This window comes from Malaya genurostris, chromosome 3 (assembly GCF_030247185.1).
Source record: "Malaya genurostris strain Urasoe2022 chromosome 3, Malgen_1.1, whole genome shotgun sequence".
Classification (NCBI taxonomy): Eukaryota; Metazoa; Arthropoda; class Insecta; order Diptera; family Culicidae; genus Malaya; species Malaya genurostris.
The window spans coordinates 235,926,803-235,949,888 of NC_080572.1; the positions used below are offsets into that span (position 1 = coordinate 235,926,803).

The window sequence follows — 23,086 nt, forward strand, 5'->3', positions numbered from 1 at the left end:
ACTATGAATCATAAGAAACAAATAAACAAATAAACAAATCTCAACCCGTTGCAGAATACATTCGATAAATTTGCCGATGAACAAAATCTGAACCTTTCTAAAAATGTTCAGTGTATGTAGGGTGGTTGATAAACGGATCAATAGTGGTGATGTATTTGAAATTTATTCGGCACTACATCATTAATAAAAGCACCAAGTGCTGTGATGAAAAATAGATGTAATGATAATAAAAACCATTAATAAAACAATCCCAAAGCATGTTATGCAGCTGAAATATTAGCCATACCATGCCATTTAGCTTGAATAACGTACGCAGTAACAGGAGCACAGACAACCGCTATGCCAATTCAAACACTGCGCCTACTGTGTGTTCGAGACTTGCTGACAATCCTGCGCTCCTGTTACTTCTATAAGTCAAGTTCATGCTAAATAGCGTTTTATTGGGTTTAATCTAAGTAGTACAGTGTAATCAACTTGCTGGAATTAAAACAACCTTTAGTCGCTATGTTCCCATTACACAATACAAGTAGGTTTAGAATTTTCCCTACACAAAAATCTCAGAATTGCGGAAGCAAATAATGTCTTCATGGTAATAACCAAATCATATATATATAACAGGGCTGAAAAGTCACCACTTGTGGCTGAACACCCAATTTAAATCTTATTAATTTAATTTTAATTCATATTCCAATGAATAGTTATTTAAAAAAAAAAAAAAAATAAAAAAAAAAAAAAACCTTTAGTCGCTATAATCACTATTTGGAATTTGGCAAAAATATGTTTGTTCATATCAAAAACATTGCTTGCATCGAAAATATTGCAGTCATTATTTCTCAGTTGCGGAGCAGTTGCGTTATTCAGTAAAGATTTTCTATTGATAAAAATATAATAATTAAATCTTGTACGAATCACTTCGGTGTCGAACTGAAGCGTAGCGGAAATTTAGCATCGAAGTATCATCGGAGACTATTCTCACTTTCGATTATCTCTTCAGCGATATTTCTTTGGATGAAAATTCGTCATCAAGTTTCGCTGACACAAAAAATCACTTGTGAACTGCGAGGTTCAGAGTTTTGTGGATGCTTGTTTCATGCATGAAAGTATATGAAGTGATTTTTTCAGTCACTCAGTTTTCTTTAGAAAATCTCTAGAACTGATTTTTTCACGCGTGATAGTAAAATGACCTTTTGCTGATCATGATTTTCACACCACTGGGTGGATGAGAAGGATTTTATTTTGACACCTGGCCCTGTATAGTGTAGAGTCGACATTTTTGATGCAAAAAGTAAAGCAGTAATACACTATCTGCACTAAACAGAGGATATTTCCCTTCGATTTGCGAGCAAGAAATCCTAATAGTTCTTTAGAAAACTTTTGAGCCATTAGAAGGGCTGATTTTGTGTAACGTTGTCCTCTTTTCGTTGTTTTTTCAGCAATGCAAATGACTGGCAGCTGTGACCAATCGCTCTTGTCGGAGGCGAAACTAGCTTTGCAAACGACACAACATACATCACCTGATTTCGTTTGTAGCTTTTTCACTAATGGGCGGTCCTAACGGCTATAAAAATAGTCGCATACAGAATTGTAATGTCGATTATTTTATTTCGGATTTGCATTTCATTGAAAGAAACTATCAGGATACTGTACGGGACACTCCTGCCTTTCAGAAGGACCAAATTGTGGAACTCACTATGATATTCAACACTTTTCGGAACATTTTTCTCGAACGATTTGTTGTACAGCAGCAGATATTTTTTTCTCTTCCTCAGAACACGTTCTGATTGGCTGGTGTTGACATGGGTCAAATGAGACAGGTTTTTTCAATAGTGTACAATTGAAATACTTCAATGCTTTTTCTTTACAGGCTTAAGTTGAAAATTTTCGATTCTAGGTAGTTAGATTATATAAATCCTTTCACAGATCACTGAGCTATGAGCTTTAAAAATACGAGAAAGGCAACCGCGCCTTATGGATGATTATCCCCTTTGATACTCGTTTTTACCAAACATTTCAGAAAAGTTTAATTTTGAATTATTTGAGATTATGTCACACAACTGATAATTTTATAATAAAATTGTGATCATATTTCCGATGGCGTGTAGCAAAAATTATGTTGATTCGTTAGATACAACAAGAGATATTCACGATCAAAAACTTATCACTCTCTCAGAGGGTAAATTTTGAAAAGGCACCCCATAGTGAAGTAAGTCGTATTCACGACAAAATGGGTCTTATCCGGATACATAATTTTCGACTTGAAATTCTTAACGGATTTTTGACTCTTATCTCAAGGTTGATATCTATCACCCTTATTCTGCATTTTTATCGAATCGGATTATTTTGATCAAATGCAAACTTTTGCATTCTGTATCTCGATCGAGTTTGAGTTTCCCATACATAAATATTACCCGTTAGAATTACAGAATGCAAATTTTGACATTCGATCGAAATAATCCGATTCGATCGAAGTACAGAATAGGGGCATATATTTCTATTCTATTTTATATCACTTATTAAAACTATATTTACTAAAATTTTAAGAAAACGTGCTTTATATATAGCGAAACAATCAAATAGATGCAATAAAGACGGTGTATTCGTTTTTCATTTTTGTGTTAAACTTTATAGTCTAGCTTAGCCCCGCGGTTCCTGAAATATTGGTTTTGAGTTGATCACTTCATCGCGACTTTGTACGAAAAGTAATGCATAATTTTGCAAATCACAAATTGGGAATTGTAGCTAAAGATTGAAACTCCACAACGGTATAGCCAACTTGGGAAAAGCCCAATTGAAATGGATGTTTTTTTTTAATTTCCTAAAACTGTCCGATTTAGCCCCGGTCTCCCCTACACCACTTCTGTGATTAAGTCTCCGGAACCGGAAAAGACAGACATGTGATCTTCTAAATTTGCCCACTAGCCAATAGTAACCTTCATACGAGCCTAAGCTTGTTGAAATTGGTTAAGTCATATTTGAGAAAATTGAGTGTTTAACAAAACTGTCCGGTTAGTCAGTTACGTCACTTTTACTACTAGCAAGGGGCAGAGGCGGGCCCAATAGGAGATTGATTATACCTATTATCTTTCTCCGAACAGGACCAGCCCTCAAGCCATGTGGAATCCGGCGGCAAAAAAATGTAGCCAAGAGTAGATCCACTATCCATGCCGTAAAAGGCCACAAATGCAGGAATTTCTCTTTTCCTACTTTCAGTTACTGGAACTCTTGTTTACTAAACTATCACTTGTTCCAACAAAGTGTTCTTATTTATTCTTAATTTTAGCCTAACTTATAATAATTTACGCTTGAATGTTAGTGAACCCAATTTGTCCGTGTTTCTATTTGAAGTGTAACGATTCGTTTGAAATAAAATTGTTCCACTAGAATAATTTGCCTAATTGTATTGATCTAGCACACATATTTTCTTACTAAATAAACTGTTTTAATGCTTTGGTGTTTGTATGACCGACTAGGAATCTATCCGAGAGAAATACGATTTATATAACCTGGGTGATGGTTGTCTTGGATATTTTTAGTTGAAATAGTTGAAGTTTCAGGGCTAGGTATAAGGTAGAAAGTCAGGACGAGTCAAGTTGAAGATTTGTCTTGGAACTTTTAGGATGAGAGTAGCGACGGAACATAAAGTTTCACTGTGAGACAAACCGAGGGCCACTAAACTAGAGCGATAGTTATTCGTTAGCATCGGTTCATTCGGAAATAAATAAATAATGAAATATAAATTCAATTAGGCTATCTTCTTCTTTTATCATTATTATAGCACTTCAGTATAGAAGTAATTGACAGTTAATTAAATAACTCCAAATTTCTCTCTCGGAAACCGGCTGCCTAGAGATTGAGGAAAAATGTATAAGATTAAAAACAAACATTTCGCTAGAAATTTACCAACACATTTTGAATATTATGAATCAGATGCTCAGTCACTAGTAGTAGCAAGTGTTTAACTGACATTCCTTCTTTTCCCACAATGACCAGCATGGGCGTGACCATCTACATTATTGGTCAAATATCATGCAATTGGTTCGGTATGTAATTTCAATTGGTTTTTTGATCAATCTCGGAAAACTTACGGGCGGTACTAGCATCTCCGGAAGTGTTATTCTTTTGATCTTCGAGCGTAGTCAATAATCAAATAAATAATTGAGCGAATAGAAAAAGGAAAAATATAAACACTTACATACACACGGATCGAGTGTTCAGCAACTAACTAATTTTCCTGTTTTTTTTCACATCGTCGCTCTAACTGACTGTTTGAAATTTTTAACACATTTCACCTCGTAACTCAGGAACCGTAAGTCGGATCAGGGTGAAATTCAATAGCAACTCATGAAACAGAAAACCTTTCATTTGGGCCTAAAACTGTGAAAATCGATGCTGCCATCTCTGAGAAAATCGAGTGACATTATTTGACACATGCACACACATGCTTACTTACATACAAACACGCACAGACTCAACTCGACGAACTGAGTGGAATGGTATATGACATTTGGCTCTTCGGGCTTTACTAGTGTTGGTATGCATAACCTTTTTATAAGCAAAAAGCAAAAACCGTTGTATTCTTGAAAACAAACAAAAACGTAAGATTTTTTCAAACAAAAGCGTTAGTTGAAATAACAAATTATTTTCTCAAGTTTTTTTCTTTCAACTGAATATTTGGTGAATTTAAAGCACTAAAAATAGAAACTTTATTTAAGTTCGTTCATTTAAAACGAACTTAAAAATTTTCAAATTAAATTTACTTTGAAATTGTTTGTCAAGAAATTGACAGGAACGAACAAATATAATATTTGTTATCTTCATCAAAATATAGATTGAAATAAACTATTTCACTAAGATCATTTTTCTTATTGTTTAGTAGTTTTAAGAAACAGAATTTATAATATTCATCAAAATTTTCTTTTGCCACCATTTCAATGAAATGAATCGTTGAGTTAAACCGAAAATTGGATGGTTTGACAATTTTTTTCTCTGCGTGTATTCGCAACAGCTAACGAGTTACTATGATGTGAAGAAAGTGCATGACAAATGCACTCGCCCTTTTTAAAATTATTCTTTTCAATTTGCGCAAAATTATGGTTTGCCATAATGAAGACGTGTACAAATATCAAAATGAAGGAAATGATTTGTTTTAGTCTTGTTAATACGTAGATCCGTCTTGAGTTACTATTAAATTTAATCAGTATCTATCGAGGAAAACAGATTGTGAAATGACAAACGAATGAAATTATGTAATGTAAATCGCAAAAATGTTACCGCCGAGACGGGACTTAAACCCGTAGCTAGCTCCTAACCGTAGAAATTCTTTTTACAATTAAACTTGTGTTTTCTGTTGGATGGGTTTTCACAGAGATAGGTTTGCGGCCAAGTAAAGCAAAGCATGCTTGGTTCCTCTAGCGCATTAAGCTATCTTTTCAGATGTTGTCATTTGCAATTTCTCCGGTTAGGAGCTAGCTGCTGGTTCGAGTCCCGTCTCTGCGGTAACATTTTCGCGGTTTTTTATTACATAGTCGAATTCTTTTTTAATTTTTTTCCTTCGTTAGATACTGATCAAATTTAAATTGAAGAGAGTCAATTCCGATTTTGTCATCTTCAAAGGGATTTTTCTCTGATATCCAGAAAAAAAAGATTCATATTTGATTGTTTCCTTTTCTTTTTAGCGTGTTCTTCTGTAAACTCAGGTTGAAAATCAAGCATCTTTATGAAACCTTTTAGAATAAGCGTTGTCTTACAGTTTCAATTTATGCGGTCTTTCAGTAGTTTACTAATGGTTTACGTTCGAGTTCCCATCAAACCAAGCGGTGTATGTGTAAAGTCATGTCGTTTATATGTTTCCCATTTTTTAATTCCAAAATTGTGTCTAAGAAAGTAGAAAGCTATTTAATCTCGGGAAGCCAACCGTGAAATGATCCCCGTCTCATATTTGTCATGCTGCTGCCAACGAGTTGACATAAAAGAGCGGCGCACCTTACGAAGTTAAACATTACTTTTATCACTTTATTCATTATGTTCTTCTATTCACTGTAGATACTGCAAAAAACCATTACAACACATATACATCCTATGACAGCAGCGCAAACCAATTAAGCTAACAGGAAAGAGAGAAACTCTTTCATCTTCCTCAGATTACCAAAGCATGAAACCATAAAATCACTTTTTTCTTCTGCCGAAGAAACTTAATTGCGCTTCGTAATCATTTAGCATCCAGACTACTCGTAGCACTGAACACACACTGAAACAATAAACAATTTCCGATAGAAGCAAGTGAAACAGGAATGTGAGTTCCTCACATCCGAAAACCCACCAACTATCTTCACTTGATTTTTACCCGACTACGTCTTTTCTTCTTCTTATCTTGAAAACTATGGGACCACTGGTCTACGACCGCTTATTTCCTATTGCTGTTGAGCTTCCGGTTTCGTTTTCTCCTGGTGTTCCACACATCCTACTCGAGCTCGCCACACTCCCCCAATTGAGAAATGGGGAATGTACTTCGTTTTAAAATCAAAAAGCTCGATGCCAACCGGATGTGCGGATTGTGTGGAAGTTATTTCGGCTGTCGTTGACTCCGCTGCCTGCCAACCCAGTATGGTTTCCCTTTGTCAAATTCACGGTTCTGAAAGTAAAGAAAAACACAAGAAAGGGCGTAAGCGATTAGCGTATGAAAACCGGTAAAATGAGATCTTAGATCGGTGGGGTTTCTTATGTGGTTGGAACTGTAGTAATGCCGAGACTTGAGAAGTACAAAATTAGCACAACCGCTTCTTGGAAAAGCACCTCAACGGGTTTCAGTAAGTAACGTCGTTCGTTCCGGTTACTGGGGGGGCGGATCTCTCTCGTTACACCTGTTTAACTTTAAATTCGGAATTATTTAGGAAGGTGGGTCGTTGAAATAGCATGCATACAATTCGAACAGACGGCTTGCGGTAGGCTTGCTCGAGGGGAGTACAGGGTGCATAATCAAGAAACAATTTCTTGGAACACAAACAAGCTGGAGCGGAAAAAACATAAATTACTTTTAAGACTAATTTTAACGTATTCAAAAATATGCTAATTTTAGAAGAAGTCTGGTGAGGCAGTACGGAAAAGGATTCTGTTCAATACAATAGCAACTATTTTCACCAGACGGATCAAGCAATTTCTACATGTCTTGCAACACTTTCCATTTCCTACTAGACCAGACGAAATTTGTTTCGAATTTCAAATTTAAAACACAATCATGATTCTGCTTCAATATTAGGCTAGGTTTTTTACCTTTTTTTATATATATAAAAAATAGGTATAGAATTCGCTCAAACTTTAGAAAAATTTTCCGAGGCCCGGAGGGTCGAATGTCATATATTAATCGATTCAGCTCGACGAACTGAGCAAATGTCCGTGTGTGTGTGTCTGTATGTGTGTTGTCAACTAAGAGGTAGAGATCTCAGAGATGGCTTGACCGATTTTGATCAAACCAGTCGCAAATCAAAGGTCTCTCCGTCACCCAGAACGCTATTAAATGGTTTTGAGATCGGATGTTTACTTTTTGAGTTATACGAAGTTTTATGTCAAAATTGTTTTTTGACAGTATCTGTCACAATTGACCTTGAAAACAAAATATATTTTCAGACTTAGATTCCGCACGGTAATACCTATCCAACAAGCCATAGATTGTTAAAATCCGTCCATTTTTAACGGAGATATCGAAGTTTTTGGGTAAGCGATTTTTTCCTCTATTCCAGCAGTAAAAGTTTTGAGCGCTGTCTGGCAAAGAAATGCTTGGGAGCAACTTAAAATGCGATTTTTTATACTGTTACATACGTTTGTGTTTAGGTACCCAAAAGACTGTGTACAGCATGATATTTTGCCTCGGACTAATTTTAGCACGGTTCGTTTTTGGCAACATAATCGTTCGAATATGTCATATGTAAACGAGATGATGGCAGAATTTTCGAGTTGAAAGCAATTCCATAATTATATTGATTTAAACTACTTACAGCAATAAATGATGGAAGAACATAAGTGCCATATACCATTCGAATCAGTTCGTCGAGATCAGCAGATGCGTGTGTGACAAATAATTTCACTTAATTTTTTCGGAGATGACTCAACCGTTTTCTACAAACTCAGATTCATACGATAATATTTAATATTTATTTATTTCGTCAAGCAAATGTAGACTACATATAAATGGTTTACTTAGATTCTACGCATTATTTCTACGACTAAGCTGTAATTTCATTTCATTTTTGGACATACCAAGGTCAAGATGTTCGCAATATTGATTGTAGTGGCGATTCGATTGATTGGGCTATATTTTGCATAATTTGTTCTAATGTTTCTTTCTAAAAATAATTTCCTGATTCGTAATTGACGGTTAGGTGTATAAAAATTTAATTGCGATAATAAAGAAGGTGATTGAATGGGTTGAGAAATAATGTCGCTGTTAAAAAAAAGCATTGCAAGGCCGCGGCGTTCTTTAAGTGTTTGAATATTGATGAGCATGCAGCGTGCTTCATATGGTGGTAAAGGAAATGCTATCCAGTTTAATTTACGAAGTGCATATAAAAAAAATTGTTTTAGATTCGATGCGTTCTTCGTGAATAATATTGTATGGATTCCATACTAGGCTGCAATATTCCAAAATAGGTCTGACATATGTACTGTATAATAATTTAATTGTGTATGGGTCCTGAAAGTTATGACTGAAGCGTTTAATAAAGCCCAGCATGCTATTTGCTATTATTGATTACGGTATTATAGTATTCCACAAAAGTGAGCTTGGAGTCTAAAAATCGTATACTCCCAAACAAGGTTCCTGAATTATGTTTGGTTCCGACCTCTGGTTCCGGAAGTACAGGATGATATGTGAAACGAAATTAAAACTGTTTAACTCATTTTTCTCGTAGATGGCTGAATCGATCTAAGATTCAACTGAAAAGTTTCAAGATTCTATAAAACATCTTGTTTTTCAGTCAGATCCAACTTCCGGTTTCGGAGATACAGGGTGATTAGTATGAAAATGTCTATTTCACATAAATTAATCAGGTTTATCGCGTTAGCAGATTTGGATAGTCGATAACCAAATAAACTTATTTCATTTTTAGTGGTAATGAGTTTTCGATTCGGATTTAATTCGCACTACGATTTCTCAAAGATGTCTACACTGGTTTTTAAACATTTTGAAACAAATGTAAACTCAGGTGAATTTGTCGTATCAAATCGTTTCTCAAAGCTCAATCGTTTTCTCAAAAAAAGCCAAATCGAATTTCAGAAACAAAAGTTCAAATTTAAATGAATCGAATTTTATCCAATTCTGACTTCCGATTTTGGAATTGTAGAATGATGAATTTTTAAAATTCAAGACGATATGGAAGATGACAATCCCGAAAAGCTTTGAAGTTGGACTCAAAAATATTGAAATTTATTCGTCATATAGCCATACGAATCGGTTTGGGTTATGCTGGTTTCTGAATACCGGCTCTGGAAGTACCTTAAATTACCCTAAACTCTAAAGTGGAAATTACTTCGACATATCATGGAATGTTTAATCGATTGTTACACTTTTAGATTCAAATTCGATCCGATTTGCAGTTTCGACATTACAGAGTAATGAGTGATTAAAATCTCTAATTGCCACTTACATCGATGGACATTAGAATAATGTCATGAAAACTGAAATACCGAAGAATATTCATGCAAAAAACACATGCGGATTGATAAAAAAAGGTATCATCTCACTGCTAGGTGGATTAAGCACGTTTTCTGTCGTGATTTCGAAATACTTTACTATGAGGCGCCAATGTCATAGTTGGGTAAGATTCTGCAGACGAGAAAGATATCCTCCCGCTGGATCCCGCACATACTTATTTAGGTCTACAAATACGAACGCAAGCTCACTTTGAACACGTGTTTGGCTGAATCCATTTTTATACGCCAAAGAACAGAATGATTACCTGACAATGGACTGAAGTCAGAACTTCCAAGCGACACGGTTCAATGGTTTTGTCGGTTTTCTGGGATTGTCATGGTATACTTTTGGAGGACTACTTAAAAACAGAAATGCAAGTCCTAACGTATATTAATGGGCCCATTAACACTCCAAATACCAAGCCTGGAAAAAAGGCTGGAACGGTAACTTCGAGCTGTCATAGCTCTGTTGTTTTTCAACGAATCTGAATAAATTTTACACCCTCGAATTTTGTGAAGTTCGTAGATTGATTCAAAAACTATGTAGCATACGATTGGTAAAGGAAAACCAATGAAAATTTGATTTTTCCCGTTCCAGGTTTTTTTCATGCGCCCAATATGCCCTATCTGCTTTCCTATTTTCATTCCTTTGGCATCAACGTCGCATAGAAAATATTGAACACTTCAACTTTACCGAGTCATAACTTTCTTGTTAGTGAACCGATTTTCGAAATTTGTTCACCATTGAAAACGTACTACTTCCAGAAATAAAATGCACTGAAAAAAACCGAAACTAGGGTAGTATACCCTAAGTTATAATGAAAATTGTAGATCGATGTCCTCAGAAAAGGTGAGACTTCTTACAATAATCGTAAATATCTCGAAATTCAAAGCGATTACCTATATATTTTTACACATTATTGCTGATACCAGCTACAATTTTCGCCCAATTACCATTCTTGCACTATCAAAAGAAAACCTTAAATAAAAAATCGATGGATTTATAAATATATATGAATCATTCATTTTTTTTTCGCATGTTTGTATAAAACTCAAAAATTAAAGCGATCACATGTACATTTTTTGCTCCAAAATATTGGAATCATTACCAGACATAATGTATTGATGAAAAAAATATATATCCGTTCAAAGAATCTCAAGAAATTTGGCTCAAATACAGAGAGATTCTGTTATTGGGGAAATTTTGCCAAACAAAATCAAATTAAAACATTTAAACTTCATGACATATATTTTTTTATTAAACTAGTTGGAAATTTATCATAAACAAAATTTACAAAAAAAAACTGAAACTTGGATTTTATTAACAATCTTAAAAATTCTGGTAAATATACCTAAACTCTAAAAATAATTATATTTTTGTATTGGACAAAAGATCTAAACAACTTTTATGCACAACCCAAACGAAATTGATAACTACTAAAATTCTTATTTTGTTTTAGGTTTTCCGTAGAATCTCAAAAAAGTCGATGGATGATCGGAAATTTCAGAATTTCCGATATGTATTACATTCCAACGTTTCTGCAAATCCAAGTGAAATATTGCAATCCGTGTTAATTTCAACTATTTCATAGAGACGTAGAATTTGAATTTTACTAATAAAATAAATTTTAAATAATTTCAATGGCTTTGTACAATAAGAAATAGAACGTAAAATTATATGAATTTTATATACTAACCCATGGCAAAAGAAACCAACTATAATTTAGAAATAATTATTGCTTGATTTTTGTTTTACAAGCAATTAAGACTAAAAACATATATCTTAAATTTTTCGCTATCTTAAACGACATCAATTATAATCGATAGAATATAAAAATTCAAATTTCATAAACTTAGAATTATTTCGGAATGTATAGAATTCGTAAATTATTTGAATTTTCTATTAGTAAATTCATACACTCGTTTCACAATTAAGTAAAAGTAGAATTACGAATTTAGCATAAAACATCTCACGAAATTCAATAAAACCTGTGTAATGATGCCTTTCTCATATCTCTCTTATTCTCATATAAAAAAGAAATGGTATTCTTCAAACAATTTTGTTTGATTTTCGAAAAACATGAAAACTAGTGCATGAACTAGTGTAACCTACAGAATGAAACAGTTCGCAGATCGGTTAGGCTAATATAATAGTTCCACTATTTCAGGTACTTCTGAAACTAAAATCGACCCGAACATTGGCTTTACAGCAGCCTTTGCGACTAGTACCAACAGGTTATCTACCTGCAGCTTACAGTTGTCTCCGTCTCGAAAAGCAACCTCTCCGTTTGAATGCTTTTTACTGAATTTAAACCCTGCAGTTATGTTACTTTTGTATTTGAAATTCATACTATATAGGGTAATACTTTTTAACCAAAAACATAAAATATTTTATGTGATAGAATTTTTATCATCACTACTACCACTCTAATTAAACAGTTGAGTCTCAGTTCGCATTCACATCTCATCCAAGTCAGTCGATGAAACAAAACCGCTTACGTTCGGGACAGAAGAAACCAAGTACAGTATTGTGTAGTGAACAATAGAACGACCTCGAAATGAGTGAACCAAACGAACAAAAGCTACCGCTGACACGAAAGAATACAATTGTTGTTGACTTCAGGCAGTGCAAAATTCGACCTTCGATACGACAAACTTGAAGGTTTGCTTAAGGAGCACCCAGCTTGAAACTTGAAGGTTTGCCCAGCGACAAACTTGAAGGTTTGCTTAAGGAGCACTTAAGCGGCACCCATTTTGCACAAAGCTTTCTCATATCCAAATATTCGTGAATAATATGTCCAACACGTTCCTTTGATATCTTTAGGGTGTCAGCTATCTCGATCAACTTCACTTTACGGTCATTGAAAATCATTTTGTGGATTTTTTTTCACGTTTTCATCGGTAACAGCCTCTTTTGGACGTCCACTGCGTTCATCGTCTTCGGTGCTCATATGACCAGTACGAAATTTTGCAAACCACTTACGAATTGTTGCTTCGCCCGGTGCAGAGTCTGGATAACACTCATCAAGTCATTTTTTGGTATCGGCGGCACTTTTTTTCATCAAAAAGTAGTGTTTCATCAACACACGAAATTCCTTTTTTTTCCATTTTTTTTTCACAATAACAAAAGTAGCTTCACTCAAAATGCAATATCTCACAAACTAATAATCAGACAGCTGTCAAATTTATACACGTATCTTTTGAAGGTTGGTACTAACTGAAAATGATATTGATTTAATTCTAGTGGCGCCCTCTCATAGAAACGATACGAACTTTTCAGCCGATCTGTTAACCATGTATGGCTCACACATATTCCAAAAAAAATGCTTTCAACGAAACAGTTTATTCATTACGAAATTTTTATAAAAAGGATTATGTTTATCATAAAACTAATTTTAAAACCTTCTTGAATTTTAAATCATTCCGAAATAGATTTGACATAGGTTTGATACTTCATTTTTCTTCATAAATCTTATGAAAAATATCACAGGTCGAAAAATTCTTGTGATTTTACATCTTTTCGGATGCACATAAATGGAGCGTCATATTTTACATAAATTTATATTCAAGAACATAAAAAATTAAATTGTGTGATTTGAAAATTACATGGCTTCAAAACGAATGGGATAAAAATCAAAAGATCGACAGCAACAACGCGACTTGAACCGAAAAACATTAGATCACAAAGCACACCAGTTTAGTCGACTGAGCCACAGAAGCCCATATCTGCTTGGTTGGAAAATCGTGCATATAAATTCATACAGTCTCACTTGCTAGGCGAGTGCAAACTACACTCGGAACCAGTAAATTTCTGTACGAATGGAATATTGTGACATTTGAGAAGTTAAGTAGTTATGAATTGTGTCGTTTGTAGAATTATGTCACCTGTAAAATTAATAATTTTTTTCTGTGTAGTCTACTAGACTGGAATATAATCTCATAATGGATTTATTGGGATTTTAAAGATTTTAAAGTTGTTATGCTATGTTTATGAAGTAACACTGAAAAGTACTACGAGTATTTATTAAATTGAATATGTTACTTGGTACGTGTTCTGCTTCAACTTCCCCACACTGAAAAACATGATTCGCTGTTCTCTATTCATACCCAAAATAAGACTCTCTTTCTAAACAATTTAAAAACAAGTTTTCTTTCTATCCAACAACATTCAACTTGATGATATAAGACAAAGTAATTAGTAGAGTTAGAGTTTACAGAATTCAATATAGGTCATCAATAAACAGGATGATCACTCAATTGGTTTATGTTTGCTATTGGATATTTATCGTTTATTATTACCACATGTGCATTCAAAATATGAATCATTATGTTTTTAAATCCATTTCAACAACAAATTTACTTGTAAATGGAATGGAATGAACAAAAATGAACATATTGTTTTCCTTAATTGTATTTCAAACCTTCATCAAATTTCTGAACATTTCTTTGTTGACTGAATTTTGAAAATATGCTACAACGCTGACAAAGTATATAAGTTTTATGCTGCTTGTTAGCATTTAATCGAGATTTTTTTTGCAAAATAAAACGATGGTTGTTCATTATTTGATACTTAAAAGAAGGAAATATTGTTTCATGAGTTCACCATTGCTCGCCAATGGCGCTGGTAACAGTAAACAGTGATGTGATTTTGCACAGTACAACGATCAATGACCGTAGTACGGAAATCAACGTTATATCATGATGCTCGCGTGATACCACCGTGATTCAGGGTGACAGACATGTGATTTCATAGTGTACAGTGATTCCGATATCACATGTCTGTCATAAGCATAAAGAGCGAACTATGTCAGAAATTGATGAATCCACGTTTTTGCCCTGCGCACAAAAAAATCGGCTGCAAAGTTTGTTAAAGCAGAAGATCAGGTTCCGAAATATGGTATGAAGACTTTGCTTTGACTGAAGGAAAGCATTAATTGATGACCTCTGATTATTCAACATTATTCTAAGAAAACAAATAAAAACTTTGGAAGCGGCAGATTACTGTCAAATCTAATTAGTGTTCTCATTAAAATGTTAATTATAACATTGCGATTGTCAAAAGGAAATGGGATCGAAAAGGACTTTCCCTGCTCAACTAATCAATTAACCAGCCCACACACCCTTCCTCCACTTGCAGCTTAAGGTTGTTGAATTAGTTTGTGATGCCCGTCTAATCAATTTGGACTATAACTAATCAAATCCACTCTCATCCAGGATTTCCCAGATACTCAATCCTATTATAAGTGTGACATTATTGAAGTGACTCAGTCAATCACCTGTCAGGCCCTTCGTCTAAGAAACCAATCTGGGCTAAATCACGGGATCCCGGGAGCAACCGCACAGTATCCGAACCCTTCTTGTAGTCAAACATTGCTTGCGGTTGTGATCCAATTTGGGAAATCATCCGTTTGTGGTATGTATATTAATATTGAAATCGACCTTGCGAGATGTGATGCTATCAATTCCGAACTAAGAAAGTTAAACCATTCATTCATCCGCTCGATTCAGGTAGGCGTACACCAACAAACGATCGATAGCGAAACTTTTTTCCTAGTCCGTTAAATTCCGTTGGCTCTGGGTTGCGGGGGTGCGTCAAGGTTCAACAGCTTCCCCTTCCCTCTTGTACCGCGATTAGACTCCGGGCAGGCACGTAATTGAATTTGGTCGATTGCTGCTAGCCGTGAGGGGAATTTTCTACTATACCTACTACTGGGTAATGCAATTTTCTAGTCGTTTTATCACCCTGTCCCCACGATCCAGTGAAGCATTTAGTACCTACACTTTTCTTGGTCGAATTTTACGAGTATGAAAAGTTCGTTACGATCCTACATCGTTGACCGTGGCCGTTTGTGGCGTGCAGCAGGTTCTGACCCGTATCTGTTCTTGCCTGTTTCGATAGGAAGAATAGTTTTCTTCTTGTGTTCAGAGGGAAGGAGGAATTCACCAATAGAAAATTGTCTCTTTTAGCCAGTGTCGCTAAAGTACTCGTTTGCTAAAGAAACCGGCAAAGTAAGTACTTTCGCAACTACTGGCGATGATGTTGTCCTTTCATAAGAAAATGGATCACCATGACTTATGGTGATGGCAAACTGAAAGTAGGAAGTGTGAGAAGGAAAGTAGTTGGAGTTCTTTCCGCTTTAACTGGAGTGGCTTCCGTCGAGATACAAAGAACAAGTTATTTTTTTTTGTTGCTCTATAGTTTTTATGTGTATTATTTATAAACATATGAATAAATTTCACAATGTTAAGAGTAAAGTTGGTTGTTCAGTCACGAGTGGTGACTTTTCAGCACTATTATTCATATGAGATAGTTATTACTATAAGCACATTATGTTTCGGTAGGCAGTAGAAAAATAAATTTTGAAGCAGTTCTTGTGAATCAGCTCAAACTGAAAATAATATTTATTTTGCATTAATCGCGTTTCAACCAATTCAATCGGTTACTTACAGATTTAGTTCCTTTCATCAATTCGAGCAAACGTGCTCGACACTAGATATTTCTGCCTACGCTTGCTGTATGTAAGTAAGGTTTGTAAATATCTAGTGTACAATATAAAATGTAAATCAACTTACAATAAATTCAGTATAATTCAACGTATGTAGATTAACCAAAAATCTTCCACTTTTCTCTCACTGTCGGTCTAACTTATAACCTTTCACTTCTATCTATCCAATATAACTGTATCTCATTCCTCTTCCTGTTTCTATCAACTTGCTTTTTCGCTGTCAAATCTTCTACCTTCATCTTACTTCTTTTCGGTTTAATAACGGTTAGTCTCGTTTGGGTATGTCGACGTCGTTCATCATCAGTGGTTTTAACACTTCCCCGGCCCGTAGATCTTCCCGGAACCTGCTTCCGGTGGAGATTTACCATTACACATAATTTCAATCAGTGCCAGCTTGGTCACTGGTCGGCGGTATATTCCACCAGCTGTACGTACCATCGCCTGTCGTACGAGACCGTCCTTGTCTGTGATGATCTGGTTGACTTGTCCACGCACCCATCCGTTACGATTGAGGTCATCAGTGATGAACACAAGATCGCATACTTTCAATGGTCTGCTCTCCTCCAACCATTTACTGGTCCGATTCAGCGAAGGAACGTATTCTCGCAGCCATCGTTTCCACATCTCATCTGCAACGTACTATGACTGTTTGTATGTGCTCCGTAAAGCCTCAGCATGACTAGTCGGTCCAATGTGAGGCATTGTCAGTTCAGACACGCCTTTCCGAAGGAAATGATTTGGCGTGATGGCTTCAGAATCCGATGAATCTTGTGGTATGTAAACCAGAGGCCGACAGTTCACTATCTCTTCGGCTTCAGCGATTACTGTTAATAAAATCTCGTCGCTCATCCTGTAGCCTTTACTCAATGTTGACATGGTCGATTTGACGGTCCGCACCATGCGTTCCCATATGCCACCCATATGGGGAGCAGATGGGGGATTGAAACTCCACCGTGTCCTTGCATTGGTAAACACGTTGGCACAAGCTGTATCAATCTGACGAATTTGCTTCTGAAGCTCTTTGTTTGCAGCTTTCAGATTAGTGCCGTTATCCGAAAATATTGCAATTGGAGGACCCCTGCGTACAACGAACCTTCGAATGGCCATAATACAGGAGTCTGCGTTTAGTCTGTACGATACCTCCAAATGGACGGCACGGACTGCGAGGCATGTAAAAAGCACTATCCACCTCTTCTCGACGCGCCTTCCGACGGTGACTTCCACAGGACCAAAATAATCGACGCCAACATAGCTAAATGGCTTCAGGAACGGTGTCAGTCGTTCCGCTGGAAGCGGCGCCATCCTCGGGGGCAGAGGCCGACATTTAGTAATCTTGCAAAACTGACAGCTTTTCATAACATTAGTTATACGCGATCGAAGTTTCGAAATGAAAAATCTTTGTCGAACTTCATTAAATACCGTCTCTCGGTTGGCGTGACCGTATCGACGGTGGTAATATTCCAGTAAACGGTTTGTTATTTCATGATCCTTCGGTAAAACGATAGGATACCGTGTATCATATGGTATGACTTCTGCGTTTTTCGTTCGACCTTCCATCCGTAATACTCCGAATTCGTCCAAAAAAGGGGCGCAACGATAAATGATACTGCCCTTTTCAATAGGTGCCCATTCCTCTTAGGGCAGTTGGCGATTTTTTGAAAGTGTTTTAACCTCGCAAGCGAAACCTTTGAGCTGCGCGATTTTCCAAAGTACAATTTCTGCCAGATGATACTCATGTTGTTTCAATGGAACCGTAACAGAAAGCTGTGGACGTAACACCAGCCGTAGCATTATCTCCGATATATCGGGAAGCACCTCGATGGTCAATCCACGCGATTTGCGCCGACAGTTGGAAATGAATCGATAAACGCAGCACACCGTACGCAGCAGCACGAGCCAGCGAGATATACGAGAAGCATCTATCAATGGCTCTTCAACTACTTCCGTGTGAAACATATGGCATACTCGTAGTTCTTCTCTTGTGTTAGGTAGTGGTAGATCCTGCATCGGCCATCTGTCCTCTGGGGTCTGTAACAATTGCGCTCCATTAAACCAGGTTCCATCAGAATCTAGGGAAATGCCTTTTCCCCATTTGGTGATAATATCCGCGATATTCGCTCTGGAAGGCAACCAGCGCCACTCATCGATTTTTGTCTCCTGCAAAATTTCTCCGATTCTAAACGCCACAAAAGGTTTGTATTTCCTCTGATCCGACCGGATCCAGGACAAGACGTTCATTGAATCGGTCCAGAGCACGCGTTTTAGGATCTTCAACTCGTGGTTAGCCTCGACGATATTTAGCAGACGCACCCCCAGAACTGCTCCTTGTAGTTCCATTCGTGGGATGGACAATTGCTTCAACGGGGCGACCTTTGTCTTTGCCATGACTAGTGAACATCGTGGACCTTCAGAAGTTGCTATTCGAAAATATGCTGTAGCGCCATATGCTTCTTCGCTTGCGTCAACGAATACGTGAAGCTGTAAAGTATGATAAGCTTCGTGGGATGCTCCCCGTAGATAACAGCGTGGAATCCTCAACCGTTCAACTATCGGGAGTACCTTCATCCATCGCGACCAGTTCGCAAAGCATTCATCGTCCATTTCCTGATCCCAATTACAACCGGTACGCCAGAGCTTTTGTAGCAGCATCTTTCCATGCACAGTGAACGGCGCCAACAACCCAAGCGGATCAAATAAACTCATCACGCAACGGAGAGCGATCCGTTTAGTCGGCCGCTTGCCTTCCGCGATGTACGGTTGTAAATCACTGTGAAAACTGAGAGAGAAAGTAAAAGCGTCTTCATTCGGTCGCCATATAATTCCCAGTACTCGTTCGGTCGCTTTATCTTTACGGTCGTACAATGGGATCCCTTCTTCTTTTTTCACATCATCCAAGGCTTGATCGAAGATGGCCGAATTGGAGATCCAGTTTCGGATAGTGAAACCTGCCTGACTATGAACATACCGAACTTGTTTCGCACGTTCTATCGCCTCCGTCACCGTATCAGTACTGTCGAGGTAATCATCGACATAATGTCGATGGATGATAGCTTTGGCTGCACTCGGGAAGCGATCTGCATGTTGAGACGCGTTAAGGTTTTTTATAAATTGTGCCGACGCTGGAGAACAGGCGGCACCGAAAGTAGCCACGTCCATTATATACACCTCCGGGGGGTCCGAGGGATGTGATCGAAATAAAAACCGTTGAGCGTGTTTATCTACCTCCGTGATCCGAATTTGGTGGTACATTTCGCGGATATCTGCGCTGAATGCCACCGACCGTTCACGGAATTGCTGGATTACAGCCGGCAAGGATGTTAAGAGATCGGGACCGACTAAAAGCATAGAATTTAGCGACGTGCCTTTGACCTTCGCTGCCGCATCCCACACGAGACGCACTTTGTCGGGTTTTTTAGGATGTACAACAACACTGAGTGGCAAGTACCAAACTCGATTCGAATTTGCCATAGAAAGCTCTTCAGAAGTAGCTCTGTGGGCGTACCCTTTTGTCAGATAGTCTTCTATGAGCTGCCGTACAGCTACGTTGAGAGCCGGATTCTTCTGGAGGCGCCGCTCGAGGCCAATCATACGGCTCAGCGCCATTTGAAAACTATCCGGTAATTGAATGTCGTCCTGTTTCCATAGTAGGCCTGTCTCGAAGTGCCTACCTACTCGTACAGTCGTACGCTGTAGAAGTTCGTTTGCCCGACGATCGTCATCGGATTCCGGCAACTGGTTCACAGTAATTCCCGCTTCTTCCACCATGAAGTACTCGCGCATCAAGTTATGTAGTTGCTGGTTCGTATGTCCATGATGACATCCGAGAAATTCTTTTTTTGGGGAACTGCCGCTCGGACCATAAATCGTCCATCCAAGATGCGATTTTACTGCGACCGGCTCATTAATATTTCCTATACGAGACTCTATCGGGGCTAATAAATGCATATTGTTCAGGCCTATGAGGATTCTTGGCTCATCTCCGACTTGCTCGGCTGCATACAATCCTTTCAAGTGAGAATAGTGGCGGACTACCTCTTCAAAGTCCATCCTTTGTTTTGGTAAATACAGTTTATTCACCGTTCGAACTTCGTTCAATGCCAGCTGTTTTTTCTCACCGTTACCAGATATTTGTAGAGATAAACATACCGATGTGTGCTCCGTACGGACGATGTTTCCCGTCCATTGCAAAGTTAGCGGTTGCGGTGTGCCGATAGCTTCCAGTTCGTCAACGATTTCCTTCTCATCGAAGAGCCCTCGTCTAAATAAGCAAGAGTGGACACGGTTGTTTGACGATAATAAAGAGTTACTGGAACAATCCGAAAAATCACTGAACGTTTTCCCGTATCTTGAGCATGATGCTGTTCAGCATTATCACCCGTCTGGTTTCTTAATGTCTCTGGTATCGATTGATAGCGATGAATCAACGGGTGATGATGATCGCGGCAATTTCCAACATTACACGTGATCTTGAATTTGCACCATCCATCGTGGCCATTTAGGCATCGCTCGCACAGATTATACTTATCCTTTAATCTTATACGCTCTGCGCTGCTCATGTGACGGTATTCGTCACAGTTTCTCACGCGATGTCCATCGGTTTTGCAAATCTGACACGAAACAGATTGTCGCGGCTTAATGTTGCTGCCGCCACTTCCATTATGCGCATGTATGAAACCCTTCTCATTCACTTTCGATTTTTCCATCTTATGTGGTGTATGGGACTTTGTATCAACAATAAGAGTGACTTCACTGGCTTCCGAAACGATCTTCGCAGTAAAATCGGCAAATGTTCGAAGCGTCGCGTGACCTGAATGACACTTAAATTGCACCCATTCTCTTTTCGTGGCAGCCGGGAGCTTCTCGACCAATTCCTGAATTAGAACGGGATTTACGAGATGATCATGAAGGCCTGAGGCTTCTAAATGATCGCACAATTCTTGGACTGCCATTCCGAAAGGAATGAACGTCTCCAGTTTTTCGGCTTTAGGTGAATCCGTTTTCCTTACCTTCATTAACAATGTATAAATCAACTGTTCGGGCCTCCCATAGAGTATCCGCAGCGTTTGAATTACCTGCGGCACGGAATTTGGTAGCAGCAAGCGGCTACGAACGGATTCGAGCGCTGGGCCCTTCAGGCTTTCTTGCAGACGTACAAGGTTCTCTATGTGACTAAATCCACAAGCCTCTGTAGAGTTAATAAAACTGCTGTAGAATAGCGGCCATTCCTCAATTTTTCCGCTGAATGTGGGTAACTTTTTTGACAGAATTTGTCTGGCAGCGCGATGTGACTTTGTCAACCCCGGCCCGTATTCCATGGGCACACTCTTGGTGGATGAAACAGATTCTTCACACTTGCTGGCGGAACTGTGTCGCGCTCCGCTTTGGTGCGAGCCTTTTCCATCGAACACCGAAAAACTTCGAACTTTACTGTCGACCATTGGACTCGATGGCGGTAGATCAGGGTTTCGCTCTCGTGAGTCATTATTTGAACTCGTGCATTCGATTTGTTGATCTCCTGAAGTCGATACGTGTAATGTTTGCAAATCGAGTTTCGATTGGGACCACTTATTGACTTTAAGCCATTCCAGAATCGACTTACGTTTTTGTAGATCATCCGGATCATTGCAATAATTTCCTCCGACTGCGACTTGTTCAAGTTCCATTTCCGACGCTAACATTTCGAACCGGTTTCGTTGGAAGGTTTCTCGCAGCTCACGTTGTTGTCGTTGAAATTCAACTTCTTCGTTCAATCGTTTTTGCAACATGGCTCGTTCCTGCGCCAGCAACTTTTCCTGCAGATCCTTTTCCTGCTGGATCTTCTTCTGGGCAATAACTCTTTCGATTTCCATTCGTTTTTCATGGATAACTCTATCCTCTTGTAACTCACGTTCCTTTTCAGCCAGTTCTTCTTCCATGCGACGAAGTTCCGACTGCATCCGAGAGGGGGATCTTTTGCTGATAGCGGAAGCTGATGATTTTGTGTCGTCTTCTACGATAGACGGCGTTTTCCTTGCGGGAGTGCTACTTCTAGAATTTGCATCGTTTGATTTCAGCCCTGTAGAAGCATTATTTGTGGGATCAAATGGAAGAGGTAAGGGGGTCCTCTTTGGTACTGTTTTGCCAGTTTTATTTCCCTTTTTCTCCCTCCTCGAAGAGCATTTGTCACATTTGAACTCACGGTGTTCTACTCCGGGAGATTCTCCGACACAGCAAAAATGAAACCAGGCCTGACAATCATCACATGCTACCATGCGGTCGTTATCCGCCTGATCACACTTAGCACAGGCTCCCATCTCAAAGTGAGATTAAATCTTTTGAGAAATTGTTTCGGTAGGCAGTAGAAAAATAAATTTTGAAGCAGTTCTTGTGAATCAGCTCAAACTGAAAATAATATTTATTTTGCATTAATCGCGTTTCAACCAATTCAATCGGTTACTTACAGATTTAGTTCCTTTCATCAATTCGAGCAAACGTGCTCGACACTAGATATTTCTGCCTACGCTTGCTGTATGTAAGTAAGGTTTGTAAATATCTAGTGTACAATATAAAATGTAAATCAACTTACAATAAATTCAGTATAATTCAACGTATGTAGATTAACCAAAAATCTTCCACTTTTCTCTCACTGTCGGTCTAACTTATAACCTTTCACTTCTATCTATCCAATATAACTGTATCTCATTCCTCTTCCTGTTTCTATCAACTTGCTTTTTCGCTGTCAAATCTTCTACCTTCATCTTACTTCTTTTCGGTTTAATAACGGTTAGTCTCGTTTGGGTATGTCGACGTCGTTCGTCATCAGTGGTTTTAACACATTATTTGCTTTCGCAATCCTGTGATTTTTGAAGGAAAAATTGTAAACGTTCGTGTGATGAGCTGAATTACCCAGCGTTGCT

The 23,086-nt window shown here is 37.9% G+C and overlaps 2 protein-coding genes across 9 annotated transcripts in view; both read right to left on the reverse strand.

Annotated features, from left to right (window-relative positions):
• The window catches only part of LOC131436192 (high affinity cAMP-specific and IBMX-insensitive 3',5'-cyclic phosphodiesterase 8), a 448,244-nt gene that overhangs the window by 303,906 nt on the left and 121,252 nt on the right, over positions 1–23,086 (reverse strand). For 3 of the 8 annotated variants that reach the window (XM_058604771.1, XM_058604773.1, XM_058604768.1), the window contains exon 2: positions 5,983–6,631. The exons of 1 other annotated variant lie outside the window; for it this stretch is intronic. The gene's annotated coding sequence lies outside the window, so the exon portion shown is untranslated. The remainder of the gene's footprint in view (positions 1–5,982; positions 6,632–23,086) is intronic. 4 more of the 8 variants (XM_058604770.1, XM_058604774.1, XM_058604772.1 and 1 more) reach the window with 4 other exon arrangements.
• LOC131434257 (uncharacterized) lies at positions 17,826–20,237 on the reverse strand. Its single transcript, XM_058600922.1, has one exon. It carries the CDS (start codon positions 20,235–20,237, stop codon positions 17,826–17,828), a length of 2,412 nt encoding a protein of 803 aa, XP_058456905.1.